Consider the following 13,623-nt stretch of genomic DNA (forward strand, 5'->3'; position numbering starts at 1 on the left):
GCATCACCTATCTTTAACATGCTGCCATCCCCTGGGTGTGCCAACTCCGGAAGTGTGCACAGAGAATGGGCTGCACAGAAAGTTAGTCCCCGCTGGACAAGTGGGCCCAGCGGCTGAACCGGCCCAAACACTGGTCACAGGATACAGAATTTCTCTTCAGTGTGACCACGCCCGAGCGAAGCAGGTGTAGCCTGAGATGGAGAGCTAAAATCCCATTAAGTCCTGTGAATGCATTTAAAATGAGGTACCATCTACAGAAATGAAAAGCAGGGTCTACCCGCAGAGGAAGACCACGGATTACATACCTGGGCCTCCTTGGTCTGCGTTTTGTGACTTTTAAAGCTTCCTTCGTGATCATCCTCAATCGTAGAGCTGGCATTTAAGGCTGCAATTCGAATCTAAAAACAGGGATTTGAGGGAAGAAAAAAGTTGCTTTTGAGATGTCGCTTGTCTCTTTAACAACCCACAATGAATACAACTCTGCTCCAGCACATAATCTTGTAACTCGAACAGCTATGGCCTCCTCAGAATGTAATGAACAAAAAATGATCATTGAGGACAAAAACGAAAACCAGAACGTGTCCAGAGGGACCATAACAAGCTACTTGAGGAGTGCTTGAGGAGTGTGTCCCGGGTACTATCCACTGCAAAAGGAACACCCACACCCAGCAATGCCAGACACAACAGAAGACCTAGACATCAGAATAACAGACACTAACAAAACATGTTAACTGTGTACCTTTCTCGCAACTGTGCTGAGGCCCGGCGAGCCACTCCAACAGAAGGCCAAACATCCTTACCCTCAACTGCACCAACAGCTCTCCCAGGAAGAAGGCTGCCCCATACTCAGTGTCACCCAGGAAAAGGCCCCTCCCCCCAGGAGTGAAGCAACAAAAGAACACTGACCAGCAAACAGGCAAGCACCAGTCCTTACCATACTCAGAGAGCTTCAGTGCTGCCACTGAGCACCGCTTCCCATCACTGGCAGGGGCTGTGCTGGGCCACAATCTCCTAGACAGGAAACAGGAGAGACTGAGAGAGGGCCCAGGAAAAGCCAGAACATCACAGTTCCAGGGGCCCACCAAAAAGCAGTCCCCAAACCAAGGGCCTACCCAGCTCTAAGCACATAGACCGGTGAGCAACTGCCTCAGGACGGATGTGTGATCTGTCACCCAGGTCCTGTGGCCAGAGCTTCTGCCCTAGCCAGGCAAGACACCAGGCACTGAAGAGTCAGACCAATTCCTGTCCCCAGGGCTTACTGCTCAGCAGAGGAAAGAGACCTATAAAGCTATTTTTTTCAATAACTGAATAAAATGAAGAGAAACCAAGGCAACATCTATGAATGGAAAACAATTCACTTGAAGGGATCCAGGACAGTGAGGGAGGCAGCCTTCATGGTAAGCCCTGGGAAATAGAGAGAGCGCTCCAGTAGGGAATGGTGAAACAAAGAGGAAGGGGGTGTGTGGTGTGATGGGGAACGTGGACACACACAGGTGCCAACACAGCCCGTGGCCAGGCCTTAGAGCAGAGATGGGAATGGGGGATGGAAGGGTGCCGGGCCAGGGAACTGGGAATGTCATCCTGCAGGCAACAGGGGAGCCACGGAAGTGTTCGGGAAAACAAAATTTTAGAAATATAAGGGAAAAAATATTAGAGGTAGGCAGACCAGTATGAAGTCTGCAAAGAAAGACGGGATTGGTGAGGATATGGAGAAATTAGAACTTCATATGTTACTGACACGAAGGCAAAGTGTGCAGCCGCTGTGGAAACAAGTCTGGTAGTTGCTCAAAATGTTAAACACGGAGTTACCGTATGACCCAGAAATTCCACTCCTAGGTATCTACTCAAGAGAAATGAAAACATATGTCCACACCAAACCTGGTTCAAGAATGTTCATAGCACCATTATTCATAACAGCTTCAAGGTGGAAACAACCTAACGTCTGTCAACTAATGAATGGATAAATAAAATGTGGTATGTTGACACAATGGATTATTCTTCAGTCATAAAATAGACTAAAGTATGGACAAATGCTACAACATGGATGAACCTTGATGCTAAATGAAAGAAGCCAGTCACAAAAGGCCACGTATTGTCTGATTCCATTTATATGCAATGTCCAGAATAGGCAAATCTATAGAAAGTAGATAGTGGGCTGTGGGAGAGGGACAATTGGGGAGTGACAACTAATAGGTACTACTAACAGGTAGGTTTCTAGGGTGATGAAAATGTTCTAAAGTTGGTTGTGGTGATACTTCCACAACTCTGTGAATACACTGAAAACCACTGCCTTACACACCCCACATAAGTGAACTATATGGTATGTGAATTACATGCCGTTATTAAACTAAGCCAGGAACCTGGATGGGGCAGTAGACAGAAGGGACACACTCCAGGGGGAAGACTCATAGGACTCGGGACCTGGGAGGCTGGAGGGAGCAGAGGCGTTCTGGATAACATCAAAGATTCTGGCCTGAGGGGTCGGGACAGGGAGGTGGCACCCCCCAAACAAGCCAGATATCTCAGGAAGAGGAGTCAGAGAAAGTTCCATCTGAGAGGCTGGCAGAAGGCTCTGGAAGGGCCTAGCAGGCAGTGGGAGTAAGCCTGGGCATACAGACTGAATGCATGCTCCACCCAGATAACATGAATTGACAGCTACTGTTGCCAACGTCACTGCAGCAACGATTTCTAGCAAGGCTTCCACCATGGGCTCTGAGTTCTCCAAGCATTCTTAGAAGAAAGGAAGGACAGTCTTTTCACAGACAAGGAAGACTCAAACCTCCCTTAGGCTAATAGCTATTTTATCTCCTGGGTTCTACATCTAAGAAAAAAGAATGTTGCTGCCCAGTCTGGAAACTTCTGCTTCACCATAAGCTATACCATGATGGACACTGTGACCACCATACAATAAGAAAAAAAAAGAGAGAGGGAAAAGTAGAAACTATACGATTAAAACTCTGGATCTAGACTATCATTTTAAAAATACACATTGACAGAGGAACCAATAAAGAAGATGTGATACACACACACACACACACACACACACACACACACACACTGGAATATTACTCAGCCATCAAAAAACTGAAATCTTGCCATTTACAATGACGTGGATAGAACTAGAGGGTATAATACTAAGCGAAATAAGTCAATCAGAGAAAGACAATTATCATATGATCTCACTCATATGTGGAATATAGGAAACAAAACAGAGGATCATAGGGGAAAGGAGGGAAAAATAAAACAAGACGAAATCAGAGAGGGAGACAAACCATAAGAGTGTCTTTATCATAGGAAACAAACTGAGGGTTGCTGGAGGGGAGAGGGGTGGGGGATGGGGTAACTGGGTGATAGACATTAAGGAGGGCACGTGCTGTAATGAGCACTGGGTGTTATATAAGACTGATGAATCACTGAACTGTATCTCTGAAACATATAATACACAATATGTTAATTAACTGAATTTATGGGATGCCTGGGTGGCTCAGTCAGTTAAGCAGCTACCTTCAGCTCAGGTCATGATCTCAGGGTCCTGGGATCAAACCCCGCATCGGGCTCCCTGCTCAGTAGGGAGTCTGCTTCTCCTTCTGCCCCTCCCCACCACTCGTGCTCGCTCTCTCTCTTAAATTAAAAAATAGGGGCGCCTGGGTGGCACAGCGGTTAAGCATCTGCCTTCGGCTCAGGGCATGATCCCAGTGTTCTGGGATCGAGCCCCACATCAGGCTCCTCCGCTATGAGCCTGCTTCTTCCTCTCCCACTCCCCCTGCTTGTGTTCCCTCTCTCGCTGACTGTCTCTATCTCTGTCGAATAAATAAATAAAATCTTTAAAAAAAAAATTAAAAAATAAATAAAAAATCTTTTTAAAAAATTAATTGAATTTAAATTTAAAAAATTTTTTAAAAGCTTTGTCTGCAAAAAAAGAAAAAACAAAACAGACATACACAGGGGACTCCTGGGTGGCATAGTCGGTTAAGCATCCAACTCTTCGTTTCAGCTCAGGTCTGATCTCAGGGTCGTGAGCTCGAGCCCTGCGTCAGGCTCCTCACTCAGCACAGAGTCTGCTTGAGTTTCTCTCTCCCTCTGCCCTCCCCCCCACTTTCTCTCAGATAAATAAATAAATCTTTAGAAAAAGAAAAAAGAACATACAGAGACAATAACAAGCACTGGCAAGGATGTAGAGAAACTGGAACCCTCATGCACTGCTGTGGAAAACAGTATCGTGGTTCCTCAAAAACTTCAACATCAGGTTATCTTATAACCCAGCATTTCCACTTCTGGGCATATACCCAAAAGACCTGAAAGCAGGGGCACACAATTATACATAGGGGTAAAGAGTGCAGGAGAGAAATCGTAGGGTGGCACTGATACCTAAGCATGGGCCTCCCAACCAGCTCTCCACAGGGCAGGTGCTAGCCCCAGGTCACAGCAAGTCTTCCCAGATGCCACCCGAATCCTCACGGAGAGGAAAATAAGAGGAGGACCCAGGGATGACTGAGAGATCAGGTCTCTGTGTGGCAGCAGCAGGACACACATCGATAGGTGGGAGAACACCCATACAGCCATCATGCCCGGGCAACCTACTCCTGAAGAAGGAGAGCTTAACTGTTCCTGCCTCAGCAGCACCTTGCAGGAACGCACCCAACAACCACTGGGATTGTGCTAGATGGGCCAGTGCCTTCCCCTGGGGCTTCTGTGTCACCCAGGAGCAGAATGGGTACAGGTCCCATTTCAGAGTTGACAGGAAATACCTCCTCAGGACAGACTGAATGAAAGATGACCAGCTAAGTCGGAGGGGAAAAACAGTGAGCTCCAAGTCAAGAGAGAGGTTTCTGGCCCCACTTGCTGCCCAAGTCCCTGTCTACCCCTCTGCTTCACCTGCCTCCGTAAAGAAAGCCCCTAGACTCCTTGAAACAAAAGCTCCCTGGGCACTATGATCAGGGCCAGAAGACGCTCACAGAGCCCACGGTGCTGAAGAGAAAAACTTTCAGGCTTCCTAATTCTTTAGAAACTGTTCCATGTTAAAACTCAAGCTAATTGTCCCCACTGAAAAGGGCTCCTGTGCTAGCTTTAATGAAATCTAAAAATACAGTATTCCACTCCTCTCCCACCATAGTCCATCCCAGACACTTCCAAGGCACTTTTGTGTTATCTCAGCTAAACTCAAAACAGCCTCTGGGAAGAGTACTGGGCTTAAAGTCATATTTTTGTCCCTCTTTAGCATTGCGACTTTGGGCAGGTCAGCCAGGCCCCTTAAGCCTCAGCCTAATCTGCAAAATGGGTATGATAATGCTTATCTCATAAGGCTGGCAGTCGGGAGGGCTGGACACAGATACATACTAGAACTGAGGCATACTTGTAAGTGTCCACATAACATTTGAAGAGGAACCTAAAAAATGATCCTCCCAACGACTCATCATGTACGTTAGTCCCATGAGACCAGGATCCCCTCTGCCACAGGTCCTCAATTCTATCCTATAATTACCACTCTTCCTCAGCTCCCTCAATTCCCAGCAGCAAAATAAAGAATGAGCCAGAATACTGTACTCTAACACACACTGAGAGGACTATAGAGACTCTAACATGGACTGTATTATCCCCTGTACTTTTGCCAAAATAGTACATAGCAATAACTATCTTGAAACTGACCCTGGATTTTTAAATATCAATACATATAAGAATTTTTACCTAAGACATAGAAATAAAACAGCTTTTCAAATCTGAAAATCTTGCACTCACTTAATACAGCAAGAACAGGTTCTTACTAAATTTCCTCTACATACTCTCACCCTTGCCCTGGAATTACCCTGGGTCTCTCCCACCCACCAGCCTGTAAGCTCCTAAATAGTCCTGTCTTATTCATCTTTGCACTTCCATGTCTGGCTCAAAACAGGTGCTCCAGGAAGGAAGGGATAAACAAGCAGATGAGTGGTATCGAGGCAGCTTGTCTATTTTAGTGGGACACATATTTAATTTCTCAGTCAAATCTTTCTCTAAGACCAGCATCTCTCATTCACAGGATACCCCTTGTATGACAAGCCAAGTTGCAGAAGCCATGCAGAAGAACAGCTCGCTGATGGCTTTGGTGACACTGTGAACTATGACATTCCCAAGTGAAGAGACACACTCCCATCTCAACTCAAATGGGACTTCATCCAGGAGCTTCCCTGACCCCGGCCCCTCTGCTGTGGCCCCACTGCACATGATCGTCACACACCGTGTTCTCCATTAATAACAGAAACATGAAGACTTCTAGAAAACAGGAGTGGGGGGCGCCTGGGTGGCTCAGCCACTAAGTGTCTGCCTTCGGCTCAGGTCATCATCCTAGGGTCCTGGGATCAAGCCCTGCATCGGGCTCCCTGTTCAGCGGGAAGCCTGCTTCTCCCTCTCACATGCCCCTTGCTTGTGTTCCCTCTCTTGCTGTCTCTCTCTGTCAAACAAATAAATAAATAAAATCTTTAAGAAAGAAAGAAAGAAAGAAAGAAAGAAAGAAAGAAAGAAAGAAAGAAAGAAAGAAAAAAAGGAAGGAAGGAAACAGGAATAGGGGCACCTGGGTGATGCATCGGTTAAGCGTCTGACTCTTGGTTTCAGCTCAGGTCATGATCTCAGGGTCATGAGATCAATCGAGCCTGGCATCGGGATCCACGTTCAGCACAAAGTCTGCTCGAGATTATCTCTTCCTCTCTCTCTGCACCTCCCACTCATGCACACACTCTCTCTCTAAAATAAATAAATAGGGGCGCCTGGGTGGCACAGTGGTTAAGCGTCTGCCTTTGGCTCAGGGCGTGATCCTGGCATTATGGGATCGAGCCGCACATCAGGCTCCTCTGCTATGAGCCTGCTTCTTCCTCTCCCACTCCCCCTGCTTGTGTTCCATCTCTCGCTGGCTGTCTCTATCTCTGTCGAATAAATAAATAAAATCTTTTTAAAAATAAATAAATAAATAAATAAATCTAAAAAAAAAAGAAAAAAGAAAACCAGTAATAAAAGGAAACTTCCTCAATCTGACAAAAGGCATTTACCAAAAAAAGCTACAGCCAACATCATAATTTTTTTAAAGATTTTATTTATTTATTTAGTTATTTATTTATTGAGAGAGACAGGCAGACAGACAGACAGAGAGAGGGAGAGAGAGCCGGTGGAGGGGCAGAAGGAGAGGGAGAGAATCTCGAGCAGACTCCATGCTGAGTGCGGAGCCTGATGCAGGGCTCAATCTCACAACCTTGAGATCATGACCCAACCCGAAATTAAGAATCGGATGCTTAACCCACTTGAGCCACCCAGGCCCCCCTACAGCTAATATCATAATTAACCGTAAAAGACTGAATGCTTTCCCCCCTAGATAAGGAACAAGGCAAGGCTGTCCACTCTCATCACTCCTATTCAACAGTGTACTCGAAGTCCTAGCCACTAAAATAAAGGAAGAAAAAGAAATAAAAGCAAAGAGATTAGAAAAGAAGAAATGAAACTGCTCATATTCACAAATGACATAATTGTCTACATAGACAATCCCAAAGAACCTACAAAATAAAGCCCTAGATGAGTATTGCAAAGCCACAGGGTAAAGGTCAACACCCAAAAAAGTGACTGTATTTCTATATACTAGCAACAACTGGAGTTCAAAATTGAAAAAAAATATGTCATTTATAATAGTTCCAAAAAAATAAACTACTTAGGTATAAATCCAAAAAAATACATACAGAGTCTATATTCTGAAATTTGGAAAACAATGATGAAAAAATTCAAAGAAGACCTAAATAAATGGAAAGACATCATATTCTTCGACTGAAAGACTCAACCTACTAAAGATGTCAATTCTTCCCAAAGGGATATATAGATTTAATCCAATTCCAACCAAAATCACAGCAGCGTTTTTTGTAGTTATAGACAAGCTGACTCTAAAATTTAGTTTTTTTAGTTATAGACAAGTTGACACCTGGGTGGCTCAGTCAGTTGAGAGTCCCAACTCTTGATTTCAGCTCAGGTCATGATCTCAGGGTCTTGAGATCAAAGCCCCTTGTCGGGCTCCACACTCAGCACTGAGTCTGCCTGAGATTCTCTCCTTCTCCCTCCACCCCTCCCCCCACCCACGCTCTCACGCTCACTCTCTAAAATAAATAAATAAAATCTTTTTTTTTTTAAAAGAATATACACCAAATAATACAGCAAGCAACTCTATGAAACAAAACACACAGGAGATGCAAGGACACATAAATAAAAACACACCAATAACAAGAGACTTTCATTCACCACTGTCAGTATAAGACAGGTCAAATGGAGAAAAAAATAAGGAGACAGAAGATCTAAACAACAAAATGATTACAGGAAAACTTACAGATGCATACCACTCTATACTCTGCTAATAGAGACTACACGTTCTCCGGAGCTTACACCATATTCACAAAACAATCAAGCATACGTTAAGTCACAAAGAAAACATCTTCTATAAAAATATTTTTAAAAATCTCTGATCACAATACATTAAAGCCAGAATTTACTAACAGTACCACTGCCATCACCACCACCACCACCAACAGAAGACATGTGCTTCTATTTAAAAATTTAAGTACCTCCTACTAACAACTTCAGGAAATGCAGCTGAAATTGGAGAAATGTAAAGAAATGCTAACAATGAGGAGGGGGTAGGGGATTGGGATAGGCCGGTGATGGGTATTAAGGAGGGCACGTATTGCATGGAGCACTGGGTGTTATACGCAAACAATCATGGAACATTACATCAAAAACTAGGGATACACTGTATGGTGACTAACATAACTAAAAACTAAAAAAAAAAATACTAACAATGAAAACACAAATACTCATACCTGTGAAAATTCAACAAAATCATCTAACGGGGGAAATCGTATGATTATCCCCATAGAAAAGAAAGCCTTTGACGAAATTCAACACCCCCTCATGATAAAAAGCACTCAAAAAAATAGGAATTAAGTAATACCTTCTTATATACCTTAGTCCTAAAGCTAAAATCTTATTTAATAAACACTAGAAGCAGTTCCACTAATATCAGGAACAAAGCAAGGATGCCCTTATGTCTGCTACTATCCGTCACTATACTTAGCGTATTGGCAATGCCATTAGAAAAGGGAAACCAATTAGAGGTATAAGAATGAGTAAAGAAGAAGGAAAACAATCATTAATTTCATACAATATAACAGAATACCTGAAAAACCCCAAAATCAATGATAAAACTTAAAAGAACTCAATGAAGTAGCACGATACAAAAGTAACAATACACGAGTCAACAGCGTTCACATAAACAAAAAATAAACCAAAAATTATGATAGAGAAAAGTCCTGTTAGTAACAGCAACAAAGATGATTAAATATTTAGAAATAAAGTTAACAAGAAATGTGCAACCTACGCAAGGAAAATTTTAAAATATTACCAAAAGATACAAAAGTAAAGTTGAACAAATGGAAAGACATCCTCCGTTCCTGGAGAGGATTCAACATTATAAAGATGTCAGTTCTCCCTAAGTTAATTTATAAAATGAATGCAATGCAAATAAAAATACCAACAAGATACTAGACAAGCTGATACTAAAGTTCATATGGAAAAACAAAAATGCAAAAATCGCTAGGAAAACAGTGAAGAAGAAAAGCTACAAGAGGGGATGAGCCCCACCACACATTAAAGCATACTATATAAAGCTAAGTACTTAAAACTGTGGTACTAGCACACGCATAGATAGAGAGACCATGTCCAGAATTAGACTCGAGTATATATGAAAATGTAAAATATGACAAAGGTAGTATCTCAGATCACTGGAGCCAAAATGAACATTGTAACAAGAGTTGCCGGGAAAAATTGGTAGCCATTTGGAAAAAGATAAAGTTAGATCCTTAACTCACACCATATACATAAATAAACTCCAAATGGATTAGGGATCTAAATGAAAACAAAAGGAACCAGACAAATACTAGAAAAAAACATGGATGAATTCCTCTTAAACTCTGTATATGGAAAGACTTTCTCATGATCTAAAATCCAGAGGCAGGAAAAAAAAAAAAGATTATAAATTTAACTTCATAAAAATGTTTTGAATTTTGCATGACAAAAACATCAGCACAAGGAACAAAAGCAAAAATAAGCAAGTGGGACTACAATAAACTAAAAAGCTTCCAGACAGGAAAAGAAACAATCAACAAAATGAAAAGACAACTTACGGAAGAGGAAAAATATTTGCAAACCATATATCTGATCAGGGTTTACATCCAAAATATATAGAACTCATACAATTCAATAGCAAAAAAAACAAAAAAAACAAAAAAAAAAAAACCCAAATAATCCAATTTAAAAATGGGCAAAGCACCTGATTATACATTTTTCCAAAGAAAATAAAATAATGGGCAACAGGTCCGTGAAGAGGTGCGCACCACTAATTATAAGAGAAATGCAAATCAAAACCACAATGAGTTATCATCTCATGAACCTGTTAGAAAGGCTAACACCAGGGGCGCCTGGGTGGCTCAGTCATTTAGTGTCTGCCTTCAGCTCAGGTCATGATCCCAGGGTCCTGGGATTGAGCCCCGCATTGGGCTCCCTGCTCCCTGCTCAGCAGGAAGCCTGCTTCTCCCTGTCACACTCCCCTTGCTTGTGTTCCCTCTCTCACTGTCTCTCTCTGTCAAATAAATAAATAAAATCTTTTAAAAAAAATGAATAAGATCTCTATGAACACGTAAGGGTGAACTTCAAGACATATTTTTAAGTGGAAAAAACAGGGTTGCCTGGGTGGCTCAGCCGTTAAGCCTCTGCCTTCGGCTCAGGTCATGATCCCAGGGTCCTGGGATCCAGCCTGGCATCAGGCTCCCTGTCAGCAGGAAGCCTGCTTCTCCCTCTCCCCCTGCTGGTGTTCCCTCTCTCACTGTGTCTCTCTCTGTCCAATAAATAAATAAAATCTTTAAAAAAAAAAAAAAAGTGGAGTATTAAAGTCTCATTATTAAAAAAAAAAAGAAAAAAGAAAAAACTAACACAATTATCTATAGCATGCCATTTTTCATATACAAAAGAAGAGGATATAAGAAAATATACAACCACTTATTCATTTGTGCAAAAGAAAGGATAATCCAGACACCAAAGAGATCAGTTAGCTGCCAGGGATGAGTGGGAAAGGGGTGAAAGGTAAGGGAGACCAGGAACAGGGTGGCAGGGGTGGGGGAGGGAGTGACACTTCCCTGAGTATACCTTTGTTACAGTTCTTACTCTTAAAACCAGTCATGTTTACCAGTCAAAAAATAATTAAAACCAACTGAGATCTAGGGGGAGCCCAAAATGGAATATAAAGGTTAACAATGAACCTACTGTACTACAATTACATAACCACACTGTGGGGTATGAGGAAGAAAAGAACGAACCTAAGTAATTGTGGAGAACAGTATCTTGATTGTATATGTAAGGCTAAAGACAACAAGAATTGTGACTCCAGGTTTGGGGCAGAGAGAACACAAGATGAGTTTGGAGCATCTTAAGGTGCCAGAAAATAAGTAAATGCTCCAAAAAATGATAAGGATTTGTCAAGAGGACACAGCAGCTAACCTGAAGGAGATCCCGAACAAACAAAGCCAGAACAGTGAACAACAAAATAATGGTAACATCAGATTTTAACCCATGGAATAAAATGAATATCTATGGGGCCCATACTAATATAAATAAATGAGAGAAGGGATAGCTCTTCCTTTAATTGAATTTGAATTAATAAATGTAGAAGGAGAGAGAGAAATAGGTAATTACCTTGAGGCAAACACCACAGAGACCCACAGGTGGATGCTAACTAAGTCAGTGGGCATAAATTTGTGAGAACCAGAATTCCCATCCTTCCAAAGTATTTCCCCCAAGATGCTTACTAAAGGGAAAGATAGTAACTTTATAGTATAGAAACCTGGCAGACACCAACTAAACCAAGCAATGAAGATAAATATCACCAGTAACAAGACATATCAGCATCTTGAACTCTTTGATATGATACACCTAGGACGACACAATGTTTGTGTTATTCTGGCCAAAAATGCATAACCTCACATGAATTATGAGAAAACATTAGACAAATCCAAGTTGAGGGATATTAGACAAAATAACTGATCAGTACTCTTGAAAAATATAAGGCTAAGAAAAAACTATGTGATCGTTAAAGACTAAGGAGACTAAGGAGCAATAACTAAATGCAATATGGTAAGTTAGAATCAGAGTGGAAACTAGAACATTGTGCGAAACTGGTCAAATTCAAACTAGGTTTACAACTGAGTTAATAATATTGTATCAATATTAGTTCCCTGTTCTTGATAGTTGCATTATGATTCTATAAGATGTTAACATTAGGAGGAACAGGGGGCACCCGGGTGGCTCAGTTGGTTAAGTGACTGCCTTCAGCTCAGGTCATGATCCTGGAGTCCTAGGATCACGTCCCGCATCGGGCTTCCTGCTCGGTAGGGAGTCTGCTTCTCCCTCTGACCCTGGCTCCTCTCATGCTCTCTCTCTCTCTCTCTCAAATAAATAAATAAAATCTTAAAAAAAAAAAAACATTAGGAGAAGCAGGGTGAGGGACATGAGGAAACTGTTTTATGGTTGCAACTTTTCTCTAAATCTAGAATTAGTTTAAAATAAACAGCTTAAAAAAATAGCCACTTGAGCACTTGAAATTATGTATTCATCATCTCTAAGGAACGTGAGGATGGGGACCATGTCTGTATTATTCACCATAAACCCCAGACACCCACTAAAAGGACCCCCCCCCAAAAAAGCAGCTATTGAATAAAGAAAAAAATATATATTCATTTCTCAGACTCCCAGCCCAGCAATCATATTATCCTAGAATAGCACATTCAGGAGTTTAATGTCACAAATTTCTAAACCCTTTAGACCATGGTTTCCATGGCCTTAAGAACACACGATAAAGAACAGCACACTTGAAGCACCTCAGCACCTTGACCCAGTCAGTGATAAGCGGTGGTGTTTCCTGACAGGCTCTGGCGTCTGAGTCAGGAAGCTTAGATTTTAGGCCGAGCTGTGGTACTTCCTGGCTGTGTGGTTACCTTGGCATAAGAGACCCCTCTCTGAGTCTCAGCTTCCTCTATCCTATCAGGTTTGGGGCTAGGTTAGGGGTCAGCAAGCTACCAGCCTACCATTTTTGCACAGCGTAGGAGCAAAGAATGCTTTTGATTTTTTTTTTTCTTTTAAGATTTTTTTTGTTTATTTGAGAGAGAGACACACAGAGCACAAGCCAGGAGGAGAGGGAGAAGCAGGCTGAGCAGAGAGCCTGACTCAGGGCTCAATCCCAGGACCCTGGGATCATGTCCTAAGCCAAAGGCAGACACTTAACCAACTGAGTCACCCAGGCACCCCGGTTTTAACATTTTTAAATGGATGAAAAAAATTGTCACACATGGAAATTATATAAAAATTACATAAGATTCAAATTTCAGTGTCCATAAATAAAATTTTACTGGAACACTGCCACTCGCTTACCTATTGTCTCTGCCTGTATCCACTGTACAATGCCAGGACTGAGTAGACAGAGTAGGGCCCCTAAGCCTAAAATACTATTATAAACATGCTTATTATATAAACAACATACTATGATATCATAATCATATTAATAAGTATTATTAC

The 13,623-nt window shown here is 42.0% G+C and overlaps 1 protein-coding gene across 3 annotated transcripts in view; it reads right to left on the reverse strand.

The window, feature by feature from the left end:
* CABIN1 (calcineurin binding protein 1) overlaps window positions 1-13,623 on the reverse strand; it is a 151,211-nt gene that overhangs the window by 136,582 nt on the left and 1,006 nt on the right. For all 3 annotated transcript variants that reach the window (XM_040619499.1, XM_040619498.1, XM_040619500.1), the window contains exons 2-3: window positions 935-1,011; window positions 306-398 (exon numbers count right to left, since the gene is read on the reverse strand). In XM_040619499.1, coding sequence (XP_040475433.1) covers window positions 306-398; window positions 935-937 — 96 coding nt within the window. In that variant the 5' untranslated portion in view covers window positions 938-1,011. The remainder of the gene's footprint in view (window positions 1-305; window positions 399-934; window positions 1,012-13,623) is intronic.

This window comes from Ursus maritimus, unplaced genomic scaffold, assembly GCF_017311325.1.
Source record: "Ursus maritimus isolate PB19 unplaced genomic scaffold, ASM1731132v1 scaffold_33, whole genome shotgun sequence".
In the NCBI taxonomy this organism is placed as follows: domain Eukaryota; kingdom Metazoa; phylum Chordata; class Mammalia; order Carnivora; family Ursidae; genus Ursus; species Ursus maritimus.